The following is a 25273-nucleotide window of genomic DNA, read 5'->3' as shown; positions in this document are numbered from 1 at the left end:
GACGTCCTGCACTAGGGCTCGATCTCGTCTCCTCCTCCACCTTGGCCCCGTTTACGGCTGGCCGACTAGCACGGCCTTTATTCCCATTTACTCATGTCTCTGTCAGCCATGGCGTCTCCAAGATGTCCAATTATGGCCCACTATCGAGGAGAACCTGAGCGGAGTGTCAGCCCCTCTGGAAGGTGGGGGTAGCGTGTTCACAGAGAGAACTTTCTGGAATTTGAATTGTTCACCCGGAAGGGTGGGGAGAGGGCAGGCTCAACACTTTTCGGGGCCTTAAGTGGAATGTGATGAACCTTGATATTTGCCATCTTCCTTCTCATTCTACTAGGTTGGCCAGATGGGGGCCCCACGAAGGGTACTGAGCCCGATGCAGCCAGTTAGTTTGCTTATGTCTGGATGTCATGGATGAAGGAGCTTGTCAAACAAAAATAAAAATGAGTTTTACATGTAGAATTAAAAAAATGTCAATTGCTTAAACTGTGGACTGTCTGGTTTGAGAAATTGATTTAGATTAAAAGAAAAAGTCATGGAAAAGGTTTAGTGAATTCCAGACACACCTGCTTCCATTCCATTCATTTATAATTTCATTTTAAATTCATTTTCCCTGATTCAGCGCACGTCATCACTCCTGTTGATCCATCTATGCTCGGGTAGTCCTCCCTTCCCCAATGCCAAGCAAGGGGATTAGACTGTCGGATGAAGACCCCGAATCCTCGATAAAGGGGGCCAAACAATTCCTGGCCTCATCTCCTGGGGAGGACTTGTATGTCCTGTATGTCCCGTGAGCTATGCAAAGTGTTCTGAGGTAACTCCTTTGCAAGAAAAGGTCTTTATGAAAATAAACACATTCTCAAATAGATTTAAGTGGTACCCTGAGAGACGGTGGTCTGAGACCCCCTCCCGTCCCCCTCCGAACCTCAGTGCCATGTACAGCAATCACAAACACTAAAGGTTCTTCTATAGTTCCTAGGTTATTGTCACATGTGAGGAACATGGTGAATTTTCTTTTTGCTACAGTTGCTTAGGAGGGGACAGACGCACGGGGGGAGAACAGGAGCAACCACAGTGCAAGTAAAGAACAAAATCGCAGTGCAATGACAGACAAGACAGTGCAAGACCAAACAAAATCCAGTGTGATAACGAGGCAATGCAGGACAAAATACAATGCAACTCTAACAATGGAACTCTACTTATCTTCACTGTATGGTCAAAACTGCCTGAAAGAAATATCAGCCAGTGGAATGGGTGGCTGTACAGAAGAGATTAGTGACTTTCCACTTGGTGCCATCATAGGACATACTGTAGGATCTTGCCAGGAAGTCCCATTTCTGCCCCGTTAGATCTGCCCTCTTCACCAGCAATTGACATGACTGTGAAGGTCAAAACATCTGGGAGCAAGTTCAGCTGTGAAGTGGTCGGCCACACAAGCTCACAGAAGCGGACCTGATTGGCCAGCATTAATATCCAATCAAAACAGCAGCACATCCCACCAGCAATGATCCTGCCTCTAATGGGAAAGCCTTCCCAAAAAAGTAGAGGCTATTAAAGCGACAATGTGCCGAGTAGCTTCATATTAATACCCTTGATTTCGAAATGAGAGGTTGGACAAGATGCTATCCTCATACTTTTGATCATATAGTGTAAGTAGATTCTGTCGGCGACCTCGAAACAAGCTCAGTTCCTCGCATGCTTCAGCGTGTGCGCATGCTGGCGAATCTTTGGCAGTTTAGAGGCCATAAGCCACGTCGTAGAACGTCTGAGTCGGCTCTCGTCTCTCGGCTCGTGAAAGAGTCCTGGAGTAAAGAAGCCGTAGCAATGAATAGAGTCAGAATCAATGGAAGTTGCATAAGCTGCTTGATTCATTTTTTCTTTCTCTCTCTTTCATTGTATTAGAAGTTAGCGTCAGAGTGTGCACCCTGCGGTAGACTAACATCCCATCCAGGGTGGCTTCGGCCCCGTGCCCAGTGCATTCTGGGATACGCTCCAGGCTTACCGCAACCCCGTATTAGACAACTGATTATGAAAAATTGATGGATGGTTGAATGCACCATTCCATTGACACAAATCTTCACCATTTGGGTCAACAGCCCCCAGCACGTTTCAGATGTGTGCCTGTATAATTCCTCGAGTCGATCCCCTGAGCTCAGTTTTCATGTAGAAAATGTCTTATTGGACTCAAATGAAAGAACATCCGGGAGAAAAAAAAAACATCAAGGTGGCTTGGTTTTTGGTGTGCTGAATCATCTCGGCGTGTCTCGCAGACAAGGAAGGCAAAAACTCCGGAGGTAGTGAATCAGATAAACTGTTCAGAGGTTACTGCTCGTTATTCACATGAATCATTCTTGAATTGAACTTGACAACTTCATAGAGGCAGATAACACAGATCTATTAACAGAGCTGTACAGGGAGGTTGATGAGGAGACTAAATAATTCATGTCAGCATTGGCCTTCGGTTTAAATTATAGTAATATAGAGATTAGAGGATCCATAATATTCAATGTAAATTCAGCAATTTATTGACTTGTTAGGCTCAGGCTCTGTACCAACCTTTTAGTGACAAGCTTAAGCCTAGAACTTACTTTTAGCTGTGGTCTGTTCAATCAGATAATAAGATTAGATGTCCAGTTGAGTCAAATTTTCTATAGGATTTCATTATAAACCTTTTTCTGCCTCCACTGTGTACCTTGGTTTTCAGTGGCGTTGTGTCGAAGCCAAACACAGTATGGTACAGTATGGTACCACGCATGCGTACAGCCCCCCCTGTTGGCCACAAACAGTCACTACAGCAGGAGGGCGGACCCCAAAGTAACTTTCTCAATGGGGCCCCAGAACAAAGCCACTGTTGCCATTACTGTGGCTCCCCAGGGTTTACTGTTAGCCTCGTGAAGCTATTTCGAATTTGAGGTCCCCATTGGCCGTTGCAGATGGCGCTTAGCAACTGGAAGACAGACAGTCGCCGTGGGAACGGTTGCAGAAGCCCGTCGACGTGCACACAGCTGCCGGCCGCTTATTGAGTTACGGGACCGTTCACAGTCAGGTTCGATTTTCGAAGCATTAGAGCGGAATGAGAGCGACAGGGTCCAGGTCGAACCGGGCTGGGGGTGGGGGGGGGGCCGGGGGGGACATTCGGCGATCGTGATCCTTTCTCGGCCTCTGTTTGTTTTCCGCCTCAGGTGGGTCCGGCGCAGTTTAAAAAGAAAGCTCGCTGCGGAGCCCCCGCTAACGAAAACAATTACGCGAAAGGGCGGCCCCCAGACGAAAAGGGCCGACGGGCCCAATCGAAGGGAGGCCGGCCCAATCAGAGGGCAGCAGAGCTTTATTAAAAGAACAGCGGGGACTATGTCACATCAATACTCTGACTTCCAAGCATTCAAATGTTAGATAGCCTGATTCATTAGAAAAAGAACCTAAATAAACCAGCAGCGGAAAAACCAGCAAGCCAGCTAAGCAAGCCTGCTTTAGAGATACATCGTTCCCTTTCATGAGTGAAACACTGTGAAATATAAAAGACGTATAACGGTAACAAGTGAATACACAGCAAACTGTGAACAGCTGTTATCGACAGACGTATTGTTTCTAATATAATGGCCCAAACATTACAGATCAGATTTCTTTCGCAGAGGAAGAAATGCATTCTTTCCTTTTAGCCCATGCTAATAACAGACTGACTTGCCAGTCGGGTATCACGAACACGGAGGAAGTGCTCCCCTCCTAATGTCTGCCAACGGCTAATCCGAAGTAGCCTAGTTCGGATTTAAAGGTCCAAGGGGCGGCTTTCTCAAGGCAAATGAGGAGGACTCAAAGTGCCAAGCATGTAAACCATTCATCAGCCATCTAATTCTGGGCAGATTATGAGCAGATCGAGTGCACTGGAGCAGGACATGTGCTTAGAAACACTGAAGGCGAAGTGAATGTACTCATCAACCATTATAGCACCAGATATGCCCCCGGGAAAGATGATAGAATGTTCTGGAGGCACGCTGTTCATATGGTCTCCAGCTGACTTGATGGTATCTGGCATTAAAAAATAAGCATTAATTAAATAAAAATGGCTACAGAATGTGGATATGCAGGGTAGGGGTATTTCACTAATGACCATACAGAATAGCATAACTCAGAGAGAATATGGTTTATAGGGACCTCGAAGCATGCTGATGTCATAAGCGGCACAGTGGGTTATGGCTTAGGGCTTGTACTCAGAAGGTCACCAGTTTGAATCCCAGTGTCAGCAGAGTGGTTTCCTTGTTAGGGCCTTAACTCCCAACTGCTTCAGGGATTGGCTGACCCTGTTTGCTCATGTTGCACTGGATAAAACTGTCGGCTAAAATAAACCAAATGTAAATCAGGGGCACTCAGTGGTAGCCTTAGAGATCTACCATCCTGCATGGCTTAGGAGCAACCTTGAATCTAACATACCTGATACAGATAATCATGCCCTTCAGTAGCATCTCAGTATTCGAGCCAGCTATGGTAACACCTGGGGCTGTTCCTGGAAGCAGGATTTCTCAGTTAGCTGGGTTAATGTGACCTAGAAGTCAAAATTGTCCAGTAGAACTTCTCCTTACCTGAATTCTTATTGCACGATCATGACTTATAGCTTATAATTAACCCACCAGAGAGATCCTGCTTCATGGAACACCCACCTGATTTTCTGCATTGGTTGTGTTAAATTATGGCTGCACCTAAGCTCTGTAGCATGCTAGATCTCCGGGAGCAGAAATGAGCAGCATGCTAGATCACCGGGAGCAGAAATGAGCAGCATGCTAGATCACCGGGAGCAGAAATGAGCAGCATGCTAGATCTCCGGGAGCAGAAATGAGCAGCATGCTAGATCTCCGGGAGCAGAAATGAGCAGCATGCTAGATCTCCGGGAGCAGAAATGAGCAGCCCTGCAGTAAATACTATCATCAAAGCCCCACGTGGTTGAAAGCAGGAGCCCCGGATTCTGCCTCTGGCTTCTCTCTTCTCTCTCTCACCTTCTTCCACCTCGAGCTTTTGGAGCAGCACCTTCTTCCCCCCCACTGCTGAGAAGGAAAGAAGTCCAGGCGACCTGCATACCCACCAGACAAAGCAAATAAGGTGGGGGGGCATCTGACACCCTGGCGCGGTTCACGAACCCCGCTTGTTCCGTATCCGTCCTACAGCGGCCAGGTCAAAGCACCCCTATCAGACTCCATCTGTTTTACACCCCAAACAGCATAATGCCAACCTGCTTCTGCACAGACAGATGTTACTTGTGCAAGTCGTGACTGTAAAGGTCAACCGGGATGCTTGTAGGTCCATGATCCAAAAAACCCTAAAAGCTTCTCACGATGGTCTGCATGGGCTCCACAAACGATCCTGGTCCCGTCCTGCCATTCTCACAGTGGGACCGCACGACTAGATATAGGTGAAAGGTACTTGACTGGAAACCTACTGTATATATGATTGTGATGCTCAACCAGAGGTCGGTTTGCATACGGAGCATTTAGCTTTATCATACAGCTGGGAAATGGCTGAGAAAACCTGGCTCAGTAGGGTTAGGGTTAGGGTTAGGGTTAGGGTTAGGCTGCTGTGTGACTGGAAATCCTGACTTGGCAGTGATTTCACTATTAGGCCCCTGAGAAAAGCCTAGTCTGACCCTTCTATTTCCTTTAAAATAAAATAAAGTAAAATAAAATATATATATTTTGATATCTTTGAATAAGAGCATTTGCTAAGTAAGACAAAAAAAATCAAGATAGAATAATAATAATAATATTGATCATTCTGTTAGTCATCCTTAAATCCCCTTTAGCTATCGCAACATAAACCCCAGAGCTAAACGAACCGTAACAAATCATGATTGCGTTCATTTGGTTACAAAGGTTGTTTGTCAGATCAAGCATGAGTCACCTTAAATTCGGCACCTTGGCGAGACGCTCACGTCATACAGGGAGTATGTGTGTAGTGGCTCTCCATTCAAAACACTCCGGCTTTTAAAATGCATTGTGTTTATATCTCAGTGGATCTAACACCCACCCCCGCTAAACTATTCACCAATAACAAGGGCAGAAATCGATCGCATTCCACCCAAAGGGGGCTTTTAATCAATGGGCTGAAGGGCCGTAATGAGACTGGCAGATGCGATTGGCTTTTGCGGACATGGGGGCACCTTAGGAGCGGATCAGAATGGCATAAAAGCCAGAGGAGTTTCTCTCACGTCGGAGGCGAGCGGCAGGCGGGGGGGCGGGGGAGGGGGAGTACACACTGCCGATCACCCTATTACCCCGCCCTGGCACAAGTGGCAGAAGATTGCACCAAGGAGAGGGCAATTAATACCCAGGAAGTTCTGGACAGCCTTTCTAACAGTATTGAAATCCTCATTAGAATGAGAGGAGCTCATTTTGGGGGGGGGGGGGGGGCTTTAAATCTGATCGAATTATAAGCCAGTGGTGTTAGGTGGTAGGGAAGAGTTACAGTCCTGCCTGGATCCGCAGTGACACACACTTGCTCGTGGTGGGGGGGGGGGGCTGCTTGCAACCCACAGCCTGTGCCAGCCCACCCCACCCCCCCAAGCCGGGTCCATGGGGTGAGACCTCGGTGGCTCCTCCTGCTCATGATTCGCTGTCAGACACGCGGCCGCCTCCCACGCTGAGGTAAGCAGTCTGCATGCCGCGTTCCGTGCGTCTGAACTGACAGATTGCAGGCAGCGGAAATATACAACTATAAAGCAGCATGGGAAGCCACTACAGTCGGCAGCAATCATAAACATTTACCGGAATATTCTACTGATGCCTTCACTCAGGCCCGTGGCACCTGGCTAATCACTAACATATTTATGAGTAAATATAATCACCTATCTTGTAGCACCTGGATGTCACCACTAATATTTTATCTCACATGTCTAACTACGTCCTTGATTTTTTCAAAATATTACACCTATCCATCATCCTTTCCCCCAAACAGCCATCATGGAGAAATCCGTTATTAAAAAAAAAGGTATGTCGCCACTGTAAACAGAAAGGTCTGCAATTTATCATCACACAGCAAACATTTGCAAGTAATAAAACTGCTCTTTTAATGGTGAATAAAGCTGTCCAAAGGACAGACTGCTTCATTATACGATTGGCTGTGCGATGTGTATGCAAACACACACACACAGGGGAGAGCCGAGTGTGTAAAGGAGATTAAAATCAATTAAACATATTGGGGGCAAAAGCCTGGTACAGAATGGTCCCTTGGGATGCTATAAACACCCCCCTCCACCTGCCCGGATTAGTATCCCTAGTGACAGGGTCAATGTACACTTGTCAGCAGACTGAGGGTGATTACGGAGGAGAAGCCGGCTCAGGTTCTGTGCAGAATGGCGCCCCCTTGTGTCAGCTGGCGGCAGAGGGCGGCTCTGACATCAGCGGCTCCCTCTCAAAGTAGGAGTGGTGCTGGAACTTCAGGACCTCGTTGCCCCAGCTGGTCCAGCCCGACTGGAGGCCGCGGGCAAACAGCTCCAGACACTCGGCGTCGGGGCGGAGGAACTCTCCCAGCACACCTGGGGGGGAATGGAGGGATCAGGAGGAGGAAGAGAGGGAGCGAGTCTGTCAGTAAGCGTCGGAGGCAGGGATAAATGAAAGAATGGGGATGCGAAACGGGGGGATGGATGAAAGTGGCAAAGAAAAGGCAGCTGAAGGAGGTGTCCACTCAGCGGACAAAGCTCGCAAACAGCCATGTGACACCCCCCCCCCGGCACGCCGGAGGCCCTGGCAGGCTCCGTCTTTTAGCTGGGAGTGAGGCAGTCGTCGGGGGGCTCACGGCCCACACAGATGGCTCCACCCCCCCACAGCACCAGCATAGACGTCAGTCACGCATCCGATGCTGCTTCGTGTCACTTTCCAGAATACCTCTGCACGGCTCGGCGCCGCCCCCAACCCCCGCCCCCCCCCCCCCCCCCCCGCCACCCCCACCCCGGCATCTCTTCATGCCCACGTCATCTCTTAAAAAAAAAAAAGATCTTAAAAAAAGGAAATTACAATTAAATACATGAAATTAAATAATCAGGGAGCAGGGATGGATGAGTGTCAACTGGGAGATATGGAATGGGGAGTAAGAACAAGAACATTCTGGCTGCACGATCCCAGTGGTGTCGACGCGCATGGAGACGCCGTCCCCCGGGGAGGGGGGAGGGCTGGGATGTTTATCCTGACTGCGGGCGACCGGCACACAGGGCGGACGCCGTTTGAAGCCCGGGCAGCGTGACAGACTCCAAAAGCGCCGGATATTCACTCCTCGCTCGTGTTAAATCGACCGCCCAGACAGATACAAGCATCCCCAGGATTAAACCTCAGGGGACCTCTCAGTTTAACCTGAATCGCTGAGTTAGAATAAAAAAGGCCTTTATACAAACCGGCCTGGTACACTCTCCCCTGCTGTCCGAAAGCCATGAAGGGCTTAGGCGTCCCAATGCTAAGTGTGCCAAGCTCCTTAAACGTGACACTCAGTACCTCAATACCCAATGGTTCTATACTGTTATTTTGCTGCACTATTTAGTGTTGTTTCTGTCCTTGCTAATTGTAGCTTGTCATATGTACACATCTTCTGTGAGGCCGCATTGCCGAATGCCGGCCCTTTAAATCTTAAGGTTCGAGGTTGTTTTGTCATCAACAGCTGTGCACACGTACATCGTGAGACGAGAAAACGCTACGAAGGAACTACGTACGTGTGCACAGCTGTTGATGACAAAACAACCTCGAAGCTTAAGATTTAAAGGGCCGGCATTCGGCAATGAGGCCTCACAGATGTGTGTGTGTCATTTTGGCCCAAGTATTCAAGGGATTACAGTGCTTGAAACGGGGCCCGTTTTGGACTATGTCCCTCTGTCAGGCAAGCCATATAAAAGAAATTAGAAGACAAAATAAAAGTCAAAATGAGGAGGAGCCCTTAATTCCCACAGAAGGACCAGAGCAGATCTCAGCTGACAGACTGCCTGAGAGAGAGCCTTGCAGTAGATACCCTGAGTCTCAGACCTGACTGGAGGTGCTCGGTCATAACTAGAGGTCGCCACTAGGGGGCATTCCCAGTACTCGGATCAGAACCAGTGGCTCAGTGAGTGGGCCGACTTGCCCCTACCACTAACTGCTCCCTGCCGTCTGTTTTCCAGGGTGGGTGGGGATTCTAAATGTGTGACGCTGATCTTTGACCCCAATCAGAAATCGCCCACTCACAGCACCATCAGAACTCCTTTAGGAAACAACAGGCTCTGGACCCACTACAGGTCATCACGCTAAACACCTCCCGACATTTACAAGCCATCGGTGAGACATCTGGATGATGGAAACCGAGGTGACGTATTGGTGAAGAGGGATGGTGGCCCTCCCTCATTTATTTTGCATGAGGGACCCTCCCCCCCCACCCCCCAGGGAAGGGGTAAGCAGAGATTCAGGGGTTTAACTCCGCCCATGTTGGCCAATTTCCATGCCAGGATAAGATGTCAACCTTTAAACTGAATATGCTTTTCACTTTACACATAGGTCATTTATTTCTGGGGAAGGGTTGCAACATAACATATAAAAAAAACTAGAAATGTTACAATAAATTACGAATTAGAGGCGCATTAATCTTACGTTTTATCGAGACAGTGGGGTAAGGCCTCATACCGTGAGCTTTATGGGCGAACGAACAGCTCACATTCCTCAGGTTTATAATGATACAGCTCCCTCTGCTTTCGCGCAGACAGGAAGTGACCCGCCCGCATTTACGTGGCCACACTGCCCTCTACTGGAGGAACAGAGAATAGCAAGACAACCATTCACTTCTCAGTTGCCTGCGGCCTGGGATTATTTTCTTATTGGATTAGTAAAGGCAGATTACAGGGCTTACCTGCAAGGGAAGGCTTGTGAGAGTGTAGGGTGGAGGGCACACTGACCAGCAGCTTGAGGTTTGGAAGGACAGGTTCCGACCCCTGGGAGGAGCTGTTGGTGGACGTTTAGGAGCAGAGAAGATGGATCAGCACACCGGACCTTACCGAAGGGATTCTCACACAGAACATGCACCTCGATGGACCAGCGGGTCGTACCTGAGGGTGTCACCCGCTTCCCCTACGCGTCGCCCCAAAACCAGCACCTCGTACGGTTTCTTGTGGGGTGAATCGAGCGGAAACACGTACTCTCCCGACCGGGTTACCTACAGCGGAAGAAGGACACCCAGAGCTATCACTGTCCGTACCTGAACAAGAAGCAGTTCAGGCCTGACTGACATAACTACTAAGCCAGGTGACGGGGGGGTCCCCTTTGAATATGTTTGGCTCCTAAGGGGGAAGGGAGAGTCACTGTACTAATATCGACATTTTCCTCTACGACCGCTCAACGAAGCCCCAGGGAGTCATGGACCACAGACTGAAGTGAGCGTCTCTGAGTGTGACCAGCGAATGTGCCGCCTACCTTCACCCAGAGCCACTCGGCCTCCGGCTCCACGCCCCACAGCGGATACAGCTCCTCGCGCACGTAGCGCCGATGCCGTTGTCGGTTGGTCACCCAGGTGGCCACTAGGCAGCCAGGCGCACTCAGTTGGGAAACGGGGATCCGCCGTAGCTGGGAAGACGGCAGGGAGCCGTACCTGCATGGGTTAACCGGAGATGGGTGTGGAGGCTGGATCCACGATGACCCGGCGTGTGCTGGTTTCTCAGCTCTGCTAAATTTCTCAGCTGAGGGACAATCGGTCACACTCGCGCGTTGAAATGCAACATAAAGTTACCTTAGGATCTTGTGACTGAGCTTATTAATCTCTTAGTCTGGCAACGGAATGGAGGGACCTCAGACGTTCCGGAAGGGCACAGGAAGTGGTTGTGGAGTGTTACCAGGAGCTTCTGACAGGTCTTAGAACTTGGACAGTGACTCTATGTTGAGTTTCTGAGTCATCTATTGGAGTGGTCAGTGACTCTTCGTTGAATTTCCCAGCGGTTTTAGTGGTATGGTCAGTTACTCCATGATGAGTTTAAGAGGTTTAGCAGCAAGGTCAATGGCTACGTTAAAGTTTTTGAGTGGCCTGCTGGCACAGTTAGTGTCTCTATATAGGCTTCCTGAACTGAATAAACTTCCTGTCTGGTCCGATTGCAGTGAGTGATGCATTATATCACCTTCTGGAGGCAGCTGAAGAAGTATTTAGTAACACTTTTTTGTTTACTTTTAAGATATGTACTCTCTGAAGAGAGAAACCACCAAAATAATGCATAAATTACACTACTAAGGAAAATATAAGATAAAAATTAGAAAAAATATTAGCATTTGAGTTATTAAATATATGTATCCATGAGCTTTGGCAAGGATGTTGCTAGATTTGAATTTGCTTAGCCCACGTTCATTTTACCTCCACTCTGTGGTTTCTGATTATTTCCTGTCTGCTCTGATTACACCAAGCCCTGCCTGTCCCAGCCTGAAACACCCACAGATTAACAGGAACTGTTACCAACCTTCTGCTGCGCTTAACAGACTTGTTTTCCCATGGCGGATCTAAGACAATGGCGTCAAACTTCCTCCCACCTGGAAAAGAACCGGCAGAGGATGACATCAGAATATGACGATGTAAGCCCTTCCTCAGCCCAGCCTGGGGCCCCCGCATTCAGCCCTATGCAGATATGCAAAAAAAAGCAACATTCAACATAGCTCGCTTAATATGAGGTATTTATGGCAAGTTTTCACCATATTCGCAGCTCGTATACAGTGCAGCCTTTTTACTCGTGAATTTAATTTTAATGCATTTCAATATGTTAAACACGGCTGAATTTTTTTTTTAACAAGCTGTAAAAATGAAGGTTACCTTTCAGTCTACTGTATATTTAACCCATTCACACTTAAAGCCATGTACCAGTTTAGCACACTAATGATAAATGCACTCTATTTGCACTTACGTGAATTTAACTCGCGTCATTTTAGAGTTCGCCGAATGGAAGCTAACCTCCTATAAAAACCGATATATGAATGTCATTTTCTATGAGACAATATTTAACATTCTGTAGCTATTCAGCTCAGATTATTAAATTTCTTCTTACGCCAGGAGAGTTCCACCTCTCCGGAAACAGCCACTGATTTATGCTGCTCTTTCTGCAAATGATGTTCAGATGCAGAATATTAGTTTTTATGAGCCCTAGACATTCATATCTGAACGATGCTGATGTTTTTCCCACCTCCAAGAAACAACTTATTACAGATTATTAGGTGGGAGGGGGGAGGGGGCAGAGGAAAAAAGGCGCAAATCAACAAAATGTGAAGCTCGGAAGGTGGTCGCCCACGGAAACGGGAGTATGCTCCCCTTACACTTCAGCAGGGGCTGCATCTTGGAGATATCCGACAGCAGGAATCGGCACCGCGGAGGAAGCAGGTACAGCTCCCCCATAAGCCGCACTTCCCTGGCGCGACCACTGGGGTTTTCCGTCACCCGCGTGAACAGGTCCAGGTGATCCAGGGAGCCAAGGTCGTCCCCAATAACTTGCGCGGGTGCATCCTCATCATCATCCACTAGAGGGAGCTCTTTTGCCATGTCACACAGGCCCGACAGCCGGTCCTCATGAGCGCATGGAGGTGGTCCCTTGGTCACAGCCTCTGTCAGATACCCGCAGGTGCGTCCCATGTCCAGAAAGGGCTGGATCCCCTCCAGAATAACAGATCTAACCTAAGTCAGTAGAATGAAACGTTACAGTGAATTTGAGACTCATCTCCTTCACCTTCCTACATCTGCTCTGCTTATGCTTCCAGACAAAGCAATGTACAGCTCAAAGCTCTGAAACGTTGGTGTTACAACGATCTGTCACTGTTAAGAGCCAACGGAAGCCAAAACCATAACCAATGTGATCTGGGTTAAACCAGTAGGAGACTGACTACATGGAAACCACACCCAGTTTTGGAATATGAAACTCAGCTGAAACCTTCTTGCCTTCATCTGTTTCTTACAGCAGGTCGATCACTTCTGGTGTGATTGTCAGGATGCTCTACCCGTGATCGGAAGGTTGCCAGGTCAAATCCCAGGGTCAGCACGGTGATTTCCTCATTATGCCCTCAAGTAAGACCCTTAATCCCCAATTGCTCCAAGAACTGGCTGAGCCAATCATTCTCAACCGTACGTCACTTTGGATAAAAGCGACTGCTAAATAAATTTATTCTACTAGACATCCTTCAGAGTTCCTGAAGACGCACTACAAAAGCTACTGCAATAAACGCCCTATTAAGAAATAATGTACCTCTAATCACATTCATTATTTAGGCACTTCCCTTCATTGTGTATAAGTGCATTTAAATGGGCAAAGAGTACTGACACATACTCAGTAAATGCATCACTCCTGTTCAACACTGCATGGCATCACTCTATAAATGGAAATACGAGACCACGAATGACAGACCAAACTGACGTAAGGTGCAAAAACGACAGCCTCAAAATGCACCAAGTGATAGAAACTGTAGACCAGAAACAGACCTGTCTGTCACGCAGGAAATGGGGCGGGGGGGGGGGGGGTTAGAAATGGGGGTGACCTACCTTGTCATGATACTCCTGGGCGTCAATTTCTCCCTGGTTCAGCAGTGTTTGCTTCCTTTTGCGTTTCTGGGGGTGGGGGAAAAGTTTAACGGAAATGAACCCAAACTGGGTATGTTTCTTCTGGAGTTCCTCTCTGATTTATCAGCCCTGACCATGTGAACTCATCAAGTCACTTCTTAGGTTAATTAATCCAGTTAACAGCAAACCAATAATGTCCCTCCTCAATTTGTCAGCGAACCTATCAAGTCCCTCCTCGTTTTAACAGTGAAACTACCATGTTCTCCCTTGAATTAATAGGAAACGTATGATGTGCCTTGATTTAACAATGAACCTATCATGTCTGTCCTCAATTTAACAGCAAACCTATCATATCCGTTGTCAATTTAATAGCAAACCTATCATATCTGTTGTCAATTTAACAGCGAACCTACCATCTTCCTCCTTGATTTAACAGTGAATTTATCATGTTACTCCTTGATTGAGCATTAAACTTATCTCTTCCCTCCTCGATTTAACAGTGAATCTATCAATTTAAAAGCAAACTGGTCAAACGTCTCCCAATTTAACTGGCCTGGCCATGTTGGTCTCTGATCTGACAGCTCCTCGTCACGCTCTCCCTTGATTTAACAGTTCAGTTTTACTGCTTTTATTTTTGCTATTTTTAACATACATTTGCTTAAATTCTGACTAACCTATTATGACTCCATGTTATGAACAAAAACTGAGCATCCAGTTGCATATCCAGATAAGGGTTGCGAGAGGGCTGGAGTCAATATTACGGGGCACAAGGGCCCACCCTGGACGGGATGCCAGTCCTTCACAGGACATGAGGCAGGGGGACACCCTGGACGGGATGCCAGTCCTTCACAGGACATGAGGCAGGGGACACCCTGGACGGGATGCCAGTCCTTCACAGGACATGAGGCAGGGGGACACCCTGGACGGGATGTCAGTCCTTCACAGGACACGAAGCTGGGGACACCCTGGATGGGATGCCAGTCCTTCACAGGACACGAGGCAGAGGGACGCCCTGGACGGGATGCCGCTCCTTCACAGGACAGGAGGCAGGAGGACACCCTGGACGGGATGCCGGTCCTTCACAGGACAGGAGGCAGGGGGACACCCTGGACGGGATGCCGGTCCTTCACAGGACAGGAGGCAGGGGGACACCCTGGACGGGATGCCGGTCCTTCACAGGACATGAGGCAGGGGACACCCTGGACGGGTTGCCAGTCCATCACAGGGCACGAGGCAGAGGGACGCCCTCGACGGGATGCCGCTCCTTCACAGGACAGGAGGCAGGAGGACACCCTGGACGGGATGCCGGTCCTTCACAGGACAGGAGGCAGGGGGACACCCTGGACGGGATGCCGGTCCTTCACAGGACAGGAGGCAGGGGGACACCCTGGACGGGATGCCGGTCCTTCACAGGACAGGAGGCAGGGGGACACCCTGGACGGGATGCCGGTCCTTCACAGGACAGGAGGCAGGGGGACACCCTGGACGGGATGCCGGTCCTTCACAGGACATGAGGCAGGGGACACCCTGAATGGATGCCGGTCTATTACAGGACTTCAGTTTGTATGCTGCACCATTGGTTTGACATCATGAGGTCACATGGTTAGGCAGAATAATAGCATTATATGCATGTATATGTCATTTTTAATTCCAAAAAAATGTGCAAGAATACATGTAATGAAGGACATTGATCTCTATGTTGCATAGCTGACTTGACATCATCCGCCGAAACTGAAGTGCTACGTTTGTATTTCGAATGTGAAATGAGTGCTGAATAATAAAGTAACTGTGTAACAGTGCTACGCGCAGAGATCTACTTCGCGTAACTATTTCGATAGATGTTTATCAGTGTTTACCTAACAATAGCACTAATTTATACAAACGGTGGTTTATTTGGCGGTTCCTTTAAGCGGGCATGAAGTAGCGTGCTTTTAGAGTTTATCGTCGCTATGACTTAGCGTGTAGATATCAAGGTAGCAAGCATTTACACAGCTAGATGTACTGTGGAAGCATTTTAGGTAAAGTATCTTTAAGGGTATAAGAGCAAGATGCCCTGGTAAGTGACACCGGGGCAGGCAGAAGACGTCGATCCTACATTGTTACAGTTTGTTTTGGGGAGTAACTGAATGTTTCTTTTAAAGTAGTGCGAAAATCAAACAGCCATTCAAGAGGTGTCTTTTCGAGTTTATGAAGCCTTTACCTGACACCCAGTACTGGGCAGCGGATCATCTTCCCCCTCAGCCCGCAGTCCGTCAGCGCTGATCGACTTAATGTAAGGCTTCAGTGTGTCAAAGTACCGCCGATTGAAGCACCAGCTAAAGGATCGGCGTTTACTCGCGTTTTCATCTCCGGACTCAAATCTGTCATCGATAAAGGAGCACTGATCTACCAGCCAGCCTTTGGCATTTTTAAACACAATAGACATATCCAGGTAATTAGCCTATTGCTCTACATAAAAAAAATCATCTGAAGTATATTCATATTATGCAGAAACTGTAGTTACGAACATTACTCCCATTGTCGCTCGTTCCACGAGCCCAAATAAACAGGACACTTTCTTTCTTTCTCGAAATTTCCGCATGCGCACATACTGTAGGCTACGGTGGTTGCCTGATATGTCGCCTCGAAATCCTCTGTTCATTTGCCGGATGAGACGGCCGTCAGCTAATGAAGCGTATGTGCATCATCACCATTATAGGCACTAATGTAATATCTTATTTTCGCTATTGTAGTAGTAATATGAATAATATGAATAAGTGATTCTAACTAGGTAGGGCTGCAGGATTCTGGAAAAAAGTGAATCGCTTAGAATTGAGATTACGATTCTCGTTAACGAGTTTTTTTTTCTTCTTAAATTTAAAACGTTTATTTCACTCATTAAACTGCAAAAGGAAGCACAACAAAACATGACTCTGTCAAACATATGAGTGATCCAGGACCGGCATATCAACTTCTGACAACCGAAAGACCATTCAATTAGAGTAACCAAAGTCATACCAAAAGTTACAAATAAAATAAAATAATAATATTAATGTATACGTGGACAAATGATATGACCCAAGCTTTAACTGCAGTTTAGTCGGAAGAAGGAGAGATCAGGATAGCATAAAATAAATTTTGTATAATTCACTGGGCGGTATTGGAAAATTTGTAGGTACTGCAGTATAATTTTGTTGTCATAAATATTAGGGTATTTATAAAACAAACAAAAAAAACATTTCTCAGAAACCCGTCTAGGAGTGATTTAAACAGCAAGGATGAAAATAATTATGATTGTCTCGGAGATTGCGTGCAATGCTCATGCAAAAAAACAGCGGAAGTATACTTAAAGCTGTTTTTTAAACATAGGTCTATACTAGATCATTTTGAAAAGGAATAATAATTAAAATTGTAAACCTTGATTTTTTTTTTCTATGACAGAGTAAAAATGTTTTAGTGAAACCTAAACTCCCTGCGCTATAATGTCCATATTTCAGAATTGACAGTAGATCTTAATCTAGCTGACTGGCTGTTAGAATGGGATGCACAATATGTGACGTTGATATTAATACAGCACATTGGCTGTATATTATAGGGCTGCACAATTTTCAAATTCAGTACAAATTCCCTGCCTCAGTGCCGGTACCGGGTTTTACCCTACATTTGGTACCTTCTTTACAGAGAATGCAGAATTATGGGATTCTTGAGACTCTGGGGAAAAGTAGGAGCCCTTGTTTTGATCCAGCTGATGTAATACAATGCAGAAGAACCGTTGTAATTTAGAAATGAGATGGCATAGAGGTGTGTATTAAGATTGCGGATTTTTTTATGATTGATTGTGCAGCCCAATAACTAGGCCAACTGTTGACAGTTGAGTTTTGTGGTGTGACAGTCAGCACACTTTTCCCATGTGTCTATAGACTTAGGAATTGTGTATTTTGTAATATTTGTAAAACCCACCATGGTGACTATTACGTATAGTGAATTCAGGTAAAGTGGGAAATTTTTTGCCATTTTGACTTCTAGTGCCCATTGAAACATCAACCTAATTAACTTTTCTGCAATCCTTAAGATGTCTGCTTATCACATCAAAAGAAAAAAATGAAATTTCTTGCTTGTGGGGGCTGTGATACAGGTCTATACAGTCCCTGCACCCGTAAGGTAAATTGTTGATTAATTTTTATCAAAAAGTCAATGAAAAAAGTCAAAATCCATTTAATTTCATTTTGGATTTTGTTTTGTAGAAAATGCCTAAACCAATACATGTAAAGCTTATACTAACAGTAAAAACTGCAGTTGCTTGTAACCATTTAGTCCTCCTGCCTCTTCACCTCTCTAACCTTCTTTTCTGCCTCCCTCTGCCTTGGTGCCATCATACACTAAAACAATTTAACAAATTCAAGTTGGCAATTTTGTCCCATTTCATAAATGAATAAATATAATTGTTTATATATTATGTACAGTTACTGAATATATTTAAGAGTTGGGACTCTATCCTGTCAAACATGCACATACTTTCTTCTTGGGAGAGCCTGTAAAATTGTCCCACATTATCTGAAACATACTGTCCCACTTTCCCTAATTAGTTTGGTAAACTGGGACAGCTGAAAAATATCCATCCATCCATCCATCCATTAACTTCCGCTTATCCTAGGTCGGGTCGCGGGGGCAGCAGTCTCAGCAGGGAAACCCAGACTTCCCTCTCCCCGGCCACTTCCTCCAGCTCTTCCGGGGGAATCCCGAGGCGTTCCCAGGCCAGCCGAGAGTCATAGTCCAGCTGAAAAATAACTCAGTTTAAAAAATTAAATAGAACTTTGTCAATTTAAAGTATTTAATTTTCTGCAGTAGTATATCATAGATATAATTACATAAAACTTAGGTGCAATGCATTTTTATAACAGATTTACAGCCTTAATATCAATACAATCAAAAGCACATGTCATTCACCTTAGACTGTGATTTCTAAGGGACGTCCCCCCAAAATGCTTCCCTCGTCCTCAACTGTGACCTCAGACCAATAAAATCGTGTTTTCGGATCATGTGCTTTATATACCAGCTCCAGCGCGATAACAACTATTCTAATTGGATCTGCTTTAGCCGGGAAATAAATTTGTCATAGCTTAACTGTCCCACATTACCTGATGTCCCACAATACCTGAACTCACCCGCTACACAGATTTTTATTCCGGCTAAGTTTTTAATTAACGTTTTAAAATGATTATACACACTGGCGCGCTTCACTTTTCACTGTAATTATCAGACCTGGTCCCTGGGGATGACTGCACACAGGTTTTGTTCCGGTCACTTATTAATTTATGTGTTTTGTGTTACGAACTATCAGCAAATCTATTCAAAATTACTTGATACACTCATTCATAAGAATATCATAGGTATACGACTGCAAATGCAATCTAAAATTTCGTTGATTTAATTTGTTTAAGAAGGTAATACATTACAAAACTCCAAAATTCACTGCAAATAATAAGATTTATTTATTGTTCAGGTGTCATAGCAAATGCGAGTAATTGCTGCAATTTCTACATTCAAGTAAAAATTAAGTAAAAGTAACAAAAAAAAATCGTTAACGACAGACAACTGCCAGAATTCAGCCGAGAGTAAAAGATTATAAAATGACGGTAAATAATCTTTAATAATGGGGGATATTTCATCGAAACCTGGCAACCAGGACGGGCCTAGCCGGGCGGCCCGTATCAGCCCCTGCGTAGCAGGTTTGAGGAGCGCCGCGGCGGGTAAACCGAGGATTACGAGTCGGCTCAGGCGCAGGCGAGTATCTGGGCGGCGCTGCTCGGCGTGTTTCCCCTAATATTTCGGCTCCTTTCTTTGAAACGCCGCTTCCCGTGCAGGTCTCGCACCATGGCGCAGCACCGGAGTGCCGTTGAGGGCCGCCGCCTGACGGTTTTTGATTGCCGGACGGAGGCCTCGGAGCGGCCCGACCGAGAGCTGAGCATCGCTGGCGAGGACCTGGACACCTTTTTGCGGGCCGTTTCGCGGGTAAGCGAACCAGGGAGCAGGGGGACCCGACATCCTGCAGCCGCACACCCAAACCCCCCTTCAACGCTTCTCTCCGCCGCTCCAACCCGCGTCTGCTGGTCAGACGACCCGACTTTTCTCATAATTGCTTTTATATATAAAAATATACGAATACAAATTTACCACAACGGGCTGACATTCCAGACCACGTCCGGGTTCGATAATTAAAGCATGAGATGCGTCGCTTTTTAAGCTTATTAGCTATTTGCTAGCTTCGTTTGCATTTCACGGCAAACACCCGCAAAGCTTTAGTCTTTTTCTTTTCCTTTTGTATCTTTAGTCTTCTGTGAGATTAAATAAAGCTGCAGTAGATTTTTGCGCAGTTTGGGAAATGCACAACGGCGGTAAAAATGTATATTTTTTAAAGTTAATATTGAGCATATTTGAGTTTCTTTGTAGACTGATGCAAGCTAAGGGGTTGGTAGTTAGCGGTAGTTTCTCACCTGGGATGCGTTTTTCGGCTGGGATGCACGACTGGGTTACTTTCTTGGTGCCGTATTTCGGGAGATGGCTGCTGGGGTCCCATTCTGGGCTGATATCTGCTCTGTGGTCCTTAGTTGTAGGCGTTTTGCATTTCTGATATGTGGTTTGGCACGATGCACCTGCCAAGCCTCTTCAAGCCGGTGTTTGGGTGTGTGACCCTGGGGGAAATTGGCTGGTAGCCTGCCTGTTGTTTTGTGAGCTGTGTCTTAATTAGATCTAAAGACGAGGCACATGTTTTTCTATGGTATAATTCTGCTCCTCTCTCCTCTAATGTTGTGTGGTGTCTTGCGTGATCTCTACAGTCCCTGAAGCTCTCTAGTGGTGCTGTGGTTCAGAGTAGTTTTTAATTGTATGCCTGTTGCCAGGGTTGCCTTTTGAAGTTCATAATTTTTTACTCCAACAAGTGAAAGTATTGCTAAGTGAATTTACTTACTTTTTTTTTTTTTTTTTAATATTTTTGGGTGGATGAGTCTGGTGATGTGTTTTGGTAATTAAATTTATGTTGGAGAACCTGTGATTCATGACCCACAATTTCCTCAGACCAGTTACCTTGGTCAGGATTATGGGGATGATGTGCTGTTGTGGATCTTTAATGGAAATTTTACTGCAAGGGGGGCACTGGTCCTGATGCTGAATTTAGTGTGTGTGTGTTTTGTTTGTTTTGTAAGTGTTTGTATCTGGGCTTGTCTCTCAATACCTTGATCTACAGTCAGGGTGTTGTTTACGACATGGGTGAGGTGAACCTGGAAAATATTGCAATATAAGTTACAAATATGCTTCACAACAAGCCATGAAAGTAGGGCTGCACGATTTATCGATTTCAAATCGAAATCGCGATTTGAAACAATGCGATTAGCAAGTCGCAAAAATTGCAGTTTAGGATATACATTACACAGCACGTCGGACCCAGGGTTTAAAACTGCTGCGAGAATAGTTCTATAAATTCATGCCATGCTCCCTGTGTGACAGTCATTCTTACGAATCACAAGCGCCGTGCGTCTTGCGTGCCAGTCATGCTCACCAATCAGAAGTGGCCCAAGATGGCGTATAGGCCCACAAACAACAAACACGTGAAACCCAAGGAAAATGTTACTGATTCCGCTACTGAGATATAAGTGAATTGCCTTCCTATTTCATGGTCTGAGATTGTTTCAGAAAGGTCCCATCATCAATAGAACCGGCGAGCTCCTTTTAAACACCAGCTGCAATATACTTCAGCGTATCATACCTTTGGTTTTTATTAATAGGCAATAGCATTAGTATACCGCTAACCCATCAAAACAACGAGACAGTCAGTAATTCTCACAGCAGCGGAGTCGGTGACCTCCAAAAAAGCCGTAAAACCCACAATAGTCGTGTTTGCCATATGTTTTTGTGCTTATTAAATTGAAGTGTTTTTCAAAGATTAATCCCACAACAGTACTAAAATAAAAGTCCTGCTTTAACATAAATACTAAAAGAATAGATCGCTTTAATCACTATTACAGTTGGGTATGTTCACGTGGTCTTATTTAGAAAACATACAAAAAGAGAGGCATATAATGCTTAATCATCCGTTTTGTATTTGTCCGAGTAAGAAAGCAAAGGAATGATAAGCTGCTTCAGTCGAAAACTGCATTTTACTTCTCATTTGAAATAAAATTCAGGGTTGGCAACTTTGGTCAGCTGCATGGAGTGAGACTTTCTGTTCTCCGTTCTGCACACACATTTACATGTATGTAAGTTTTATTATACTTGTAAATAGTCTGTAGGGTTTGCAAACTACTGTAATGTTTTTGATGCAGCTAATTCTCAGTTCAGAATGGAATATAGATTTGCCGTAAGATTTCTTGCATGAGAGTCTGAATGTTTGCAACCATGAACACGTACATTTTTTGTTTCACCTGAATTGATTTGTATAGAAAATAACCGTATACAGGTGTCAAAAAGCGGAAACTTCGACCAACATGAAATCACCAATAAATTACTTCTATTTATTCAGCATTTTATAAAATGCATACTACGTTTAAAAATTTCTAGCTTTACGGTTTCAGGACAGAACAGCCACTCTATTATGAACATTACGGTTTTTTGAGTGTTATTAGTGTTAATAACAGCAGTATAACAACACAATAGCGCAAACAAAAGGGCTGCATACGCCGAAGTCGTTCTTGCTTGTTCATTGGCGTGGGAAAAGGCGGTTCTAGTGTTATTAGGAGGGTAATAAGCGTTACCTGCAAGATCACTATTTTTCTTTTTTCAATTGTTTTCATTATTGCTTTAACTTGACACATCACATCTTTAAATTCTCATCCTCACATTAGAATATAGATCAGTTAATGCTGCTGGTATCTCATGCTGCATCATATGTTTTAAAATGACTACACACTGAATATTGAACTGAAGCTTGACATAAAAAAATTAAATCGCAAATCAAATCGTAATCGCAATTTCTGTCAGAAAAATCGCGATTTGATATTTCCCCCAAATCGTGCAGCCCTACATGAAAGTAGGTTTTTGAATGCACAACTTTATTCCATTTACATTTTAAAAGCTTAATATTTTGACCTCAATGTAAGTCTCATCTGTCTGTCAATCTGCTTTTGATTTTAACCTTCCAAACCAACTTCTGCTGGCTTGACCTCATACGTTCCTAAGACTTCTGTTTTTTCTGTCTACTTGTAAAATATTAATATACTTATAAATTTGAGGATTCTGTCTGACCTCTGCTGTGATTGGTTGCATAAGTTGGTCCTGTAATACTATCCCAGCTACTCAGACGAACATGGGGATTGAAGCAGCACCAAGTGTCTCTCATATTTGTTCTTGTACTATCTTTTTAGGAGTTCTCGATCGCTGAAGGGGAGGCGTTTGTCTTGGCAACCACAGACAGGAAGCAAATCAACGCTAGTCGATTTGGTGAGTGTCTGAGCTTTGGTCGTGTGCGTCTTCCCCATCTGAACCCATGGCTATGTCTGATGTGGGCACCTTCTTGTTTAAAAAGAAAAAATGTAACTGTCTGCTTGTGTCATAAACACAACCCGCATGTTCTTCCAGTTGTCTGATCTGCATTTAAGATCGCTACAGGGGATTGGCACCAAGGCCTGGTTCCAATATGGAACCGGTTCCTATACAGTCGGTTTGAACTGCACCGTATTGCGACACAGATTTCGGCGCCTCTTAAATTTCTGAGCTCTCGATCTGAAATATTCCCCCCGTGGGGTTCTGCAAGCTTATCTTATCTTTTACCAGTGCAGAAACAAAAACATTAAAAGAGCATTTCGTTAATAAAAATTAAAATGAAACTAAAACACAAGTGAAACATGAAAACTAAAAAATTAAAACGACAAAATCCCAAACGAATTGAAATTATTAAAATTAGTAGAAACAAATTTTGTGATTTATTATCCCTGCCTATAGGCCAGTCATCCCTCCTCTAAGGGCGTATGCACACTTGGCCTGGTTGCCTTGTGCTGTGCCAGAGCCTGACTGTCCCCTTTCCCCAATCCCCCATTACTCTGCTCTAACTATCTGCTTAACATTCTGGGCCCGAGCATATTTTGGTCATTACTGTGCAATATTTTTTGTTTAGAAGAAAACCACTCGGCATGATTAATGTCCTTATTATCTGGCTTATTTGGAGTCATTTTGGACACAGGCCGTCTTACTGAGTATTCAGTGCATTGAATTAAAAAAAAATAATAATTTTATCGTGCTGCAGATAGTCCTGTATTTTACCAGATATCTTCTATCTGTGTTTGTCCTTTGCATCCAGTTGTTCCTAGATCTGGGGTAGGCAATCTTATCCACAAAGGGCCGGTGTGTATGCAGGTTTTTGGGATAACCTGTAGGTCAGCTGTTCAAACCCAGGTGTGAGGACTCTTCAGCCAATCAGTCCTCTAATCAGTAATCTAATTAGGGAGCTGTTGTGAAAACCCGCATATGCTGCGGCCATTTCTGGATAAGAGTCTCATAAGCCCTAATTTCTCGCAAACATTGCGCCTCTGTTGTAGACCAAAGTCATCCTTTTGCCACGTTTGTTTTTTGCTGCTGCCTGATCTGTACAGGCTCCCTGATCCATCCCTGATCCATCCCTGATCCATCCCCTCCGAGTCCAGTTCTTGTATAGTGTACATATGCTTATGCCAGTCGTATCACTGACATCCGTGGTCATGGTTAGCAATCACACTAGATCTGTACTGTGCCCAAGTTCATCTGAACCATGTCCTGGCCCAGCTCTCTAAGCGGGTTTGGGCCTGATCTGACGTCCCATGTACAGGCATCAGTAATCAGGCAAAGTGGACTTTGGGTGTCAAACGTGCTTGGGTGCAGTACAAACATAGTGCAAGTGCATCCTAAATAATCAATAGTGTGCATAGCCTAGGATAAGTGTCTCAGACAAAATTACATAGCTGCTTGTGAGATTAAGCCATCTTTCAGGTGTAGAGATTAGTAATGGACAGTACCACTGAATGATAAGATCCACAGGATATCGGTTAAAATATCGGTATTGGCCTATATTTGTTAAACACCAAGATGTCCGCATTCGTTTTGTGCTTTAGCTTTTTAAGTACAGTTAAAAAGTAGTACAGTTTCTGGCACGTTTAGGCCAGTATTGTTTTAGTGCGCGTATCAGAAAAAAAACAACCCTGAGGGTCACTCCAAACAGATGAAAACATCAAAGAAATATTTTGTTTCTCTTTTGCATGCAGGTCCTTTAGTATATTTTTTTTTGAGCTTCTTTGAAGCACTGATATCCCATGAAGTAGGAGGTATCGCTGACTGGTGTTTAATAGTGGCAATAATTCCGAAATGTATGTGTAATTGGTTGAGTTTTAATGTCTGGGGAGCGACGTCATGGTGATTCACTCGGTGTCACTGCAGCCTCGTGTGTTTAACATTCTCTTTCTCTCTGTGGAAGGTACTTTGTGCTCCTAGGCAAATTGGTGTGTCTAAATTGTTCATTGCCAATCCATTGCATGGTACAGACATTCTGTCATGGGTGTGTCCCTGCCTCCTGCCCTTCTCTACCTGGGATTGGCTCCAGACATGTATCAGACCTTGTGCTGGATAAGTGCTTATGTAAGTTGTGTTAATGGGTGGATTAATGTCTTGGTAACGTAAAAATACCTCTATGTCCCATTAAAAGTGTACAGGAAAACAATTGTTTCAGAAAACCAGGGGCTTATAGGAAAAGGATTTTTTTCGTGATGCAGCTTGATTACAGAAAGTATGAAAGATTTTTACTTTACTTGTTATAATGTAAAATACAAGATTTGTCGTT

The 25273-nt window shown here is 45.1% G+C and overlaps 2 protein-coding genes and 1 long non-coding RNA gene across 4 annotated transcripts in view; 1 reads left to right on the top strand and 2 right to left on the bottom strand.

Moving 5' to 3' along the window:
- Positions 1-7017: 7017 nt before the first annotated feature.
- Positions 7018-16296, bottom strand: mettl4 (methyltransferase 4, N6-adenosine). Its single transcript, XM_023838877.2, has 8 exons — positions 15698-16296; positions 13480-13545; positions 12267-12621; positions 11423-11492; positions 10395-10569; positions 10031-10137; positions 9835-9926; positions 7018-7510 (listed from the first exon to the last, which is right to left on the bottom strand). The coding sequence occupies exons 1-8, from the start codon at positions 15920-15922 to the stop codon at positions 7344-7346; spliced, it is 1257 nt and encodes a 418-aa protein (XP_023694645.2). The 5' UTR covers positions 15923-16296; the 3' UTR covers positions 7018-7343.
- Positions 16297-17674: 1378 nt separating this feature from the next.
- LOC140588770 (uncharacterized) lies at positions 17675-20333 on the bottom strand. Its single transcript, XR_011989948.1, has 2 exons — positions 19971-20333; positions 17675-18253 (listed from the first exon to the last, which is right to left on the bottom strand). It is a non-coding gene; the product is annotated as an uncharacterized lncRNA (long non-coding RNA).
- Positions 18647-25273, top strand: part of smchd1 (structural maintenance of chromosomes flexible hinge domain containing 1) — a 40324-nt gene continuing 33697 nt past the window's right edge. Inside the window, exons 1-3 of one of the 2 annotated variants that reach the window (XM_023838876.2) lie at positions 18647-19260; positions 19341-19488; positions 22833-22908. In XM_023838876.2, the coding sequence (XP_023694644.2) occupies positions 19130-19260; positions 19341-19488; positions 22833-22908 (355 nt within the window). In that variant the 5' untranslated portion in view covers positions 18647-19129. The remainder of the gene's footprint in view (positions 19261-19340; positions 19489-22832; positions 22909-25273) is intronic. The other variant, XM_072710764.1, reaches the window with a different exon arrangement.

This window comes from Paramormyrops kingsleyae, chromosome 4 (genome assembly GCF_048594095.1).
Source record: "Paramormyrops kingsleyae isolate MSU_618 chromosome 4, PKINGS_0.4, whole genome shotgun sequence".
NCBI lineage: Eukaryota > Metazoa > Chordata > Actinopteri > Osteoglossiformes > Mormyridae > Paramormyrops > Paramormyrops kingsleyae.
Note: the sequence above shows the minus strand (reverse complement) of the source record. Positions and strands in the feature narration are given on the sequence as shown.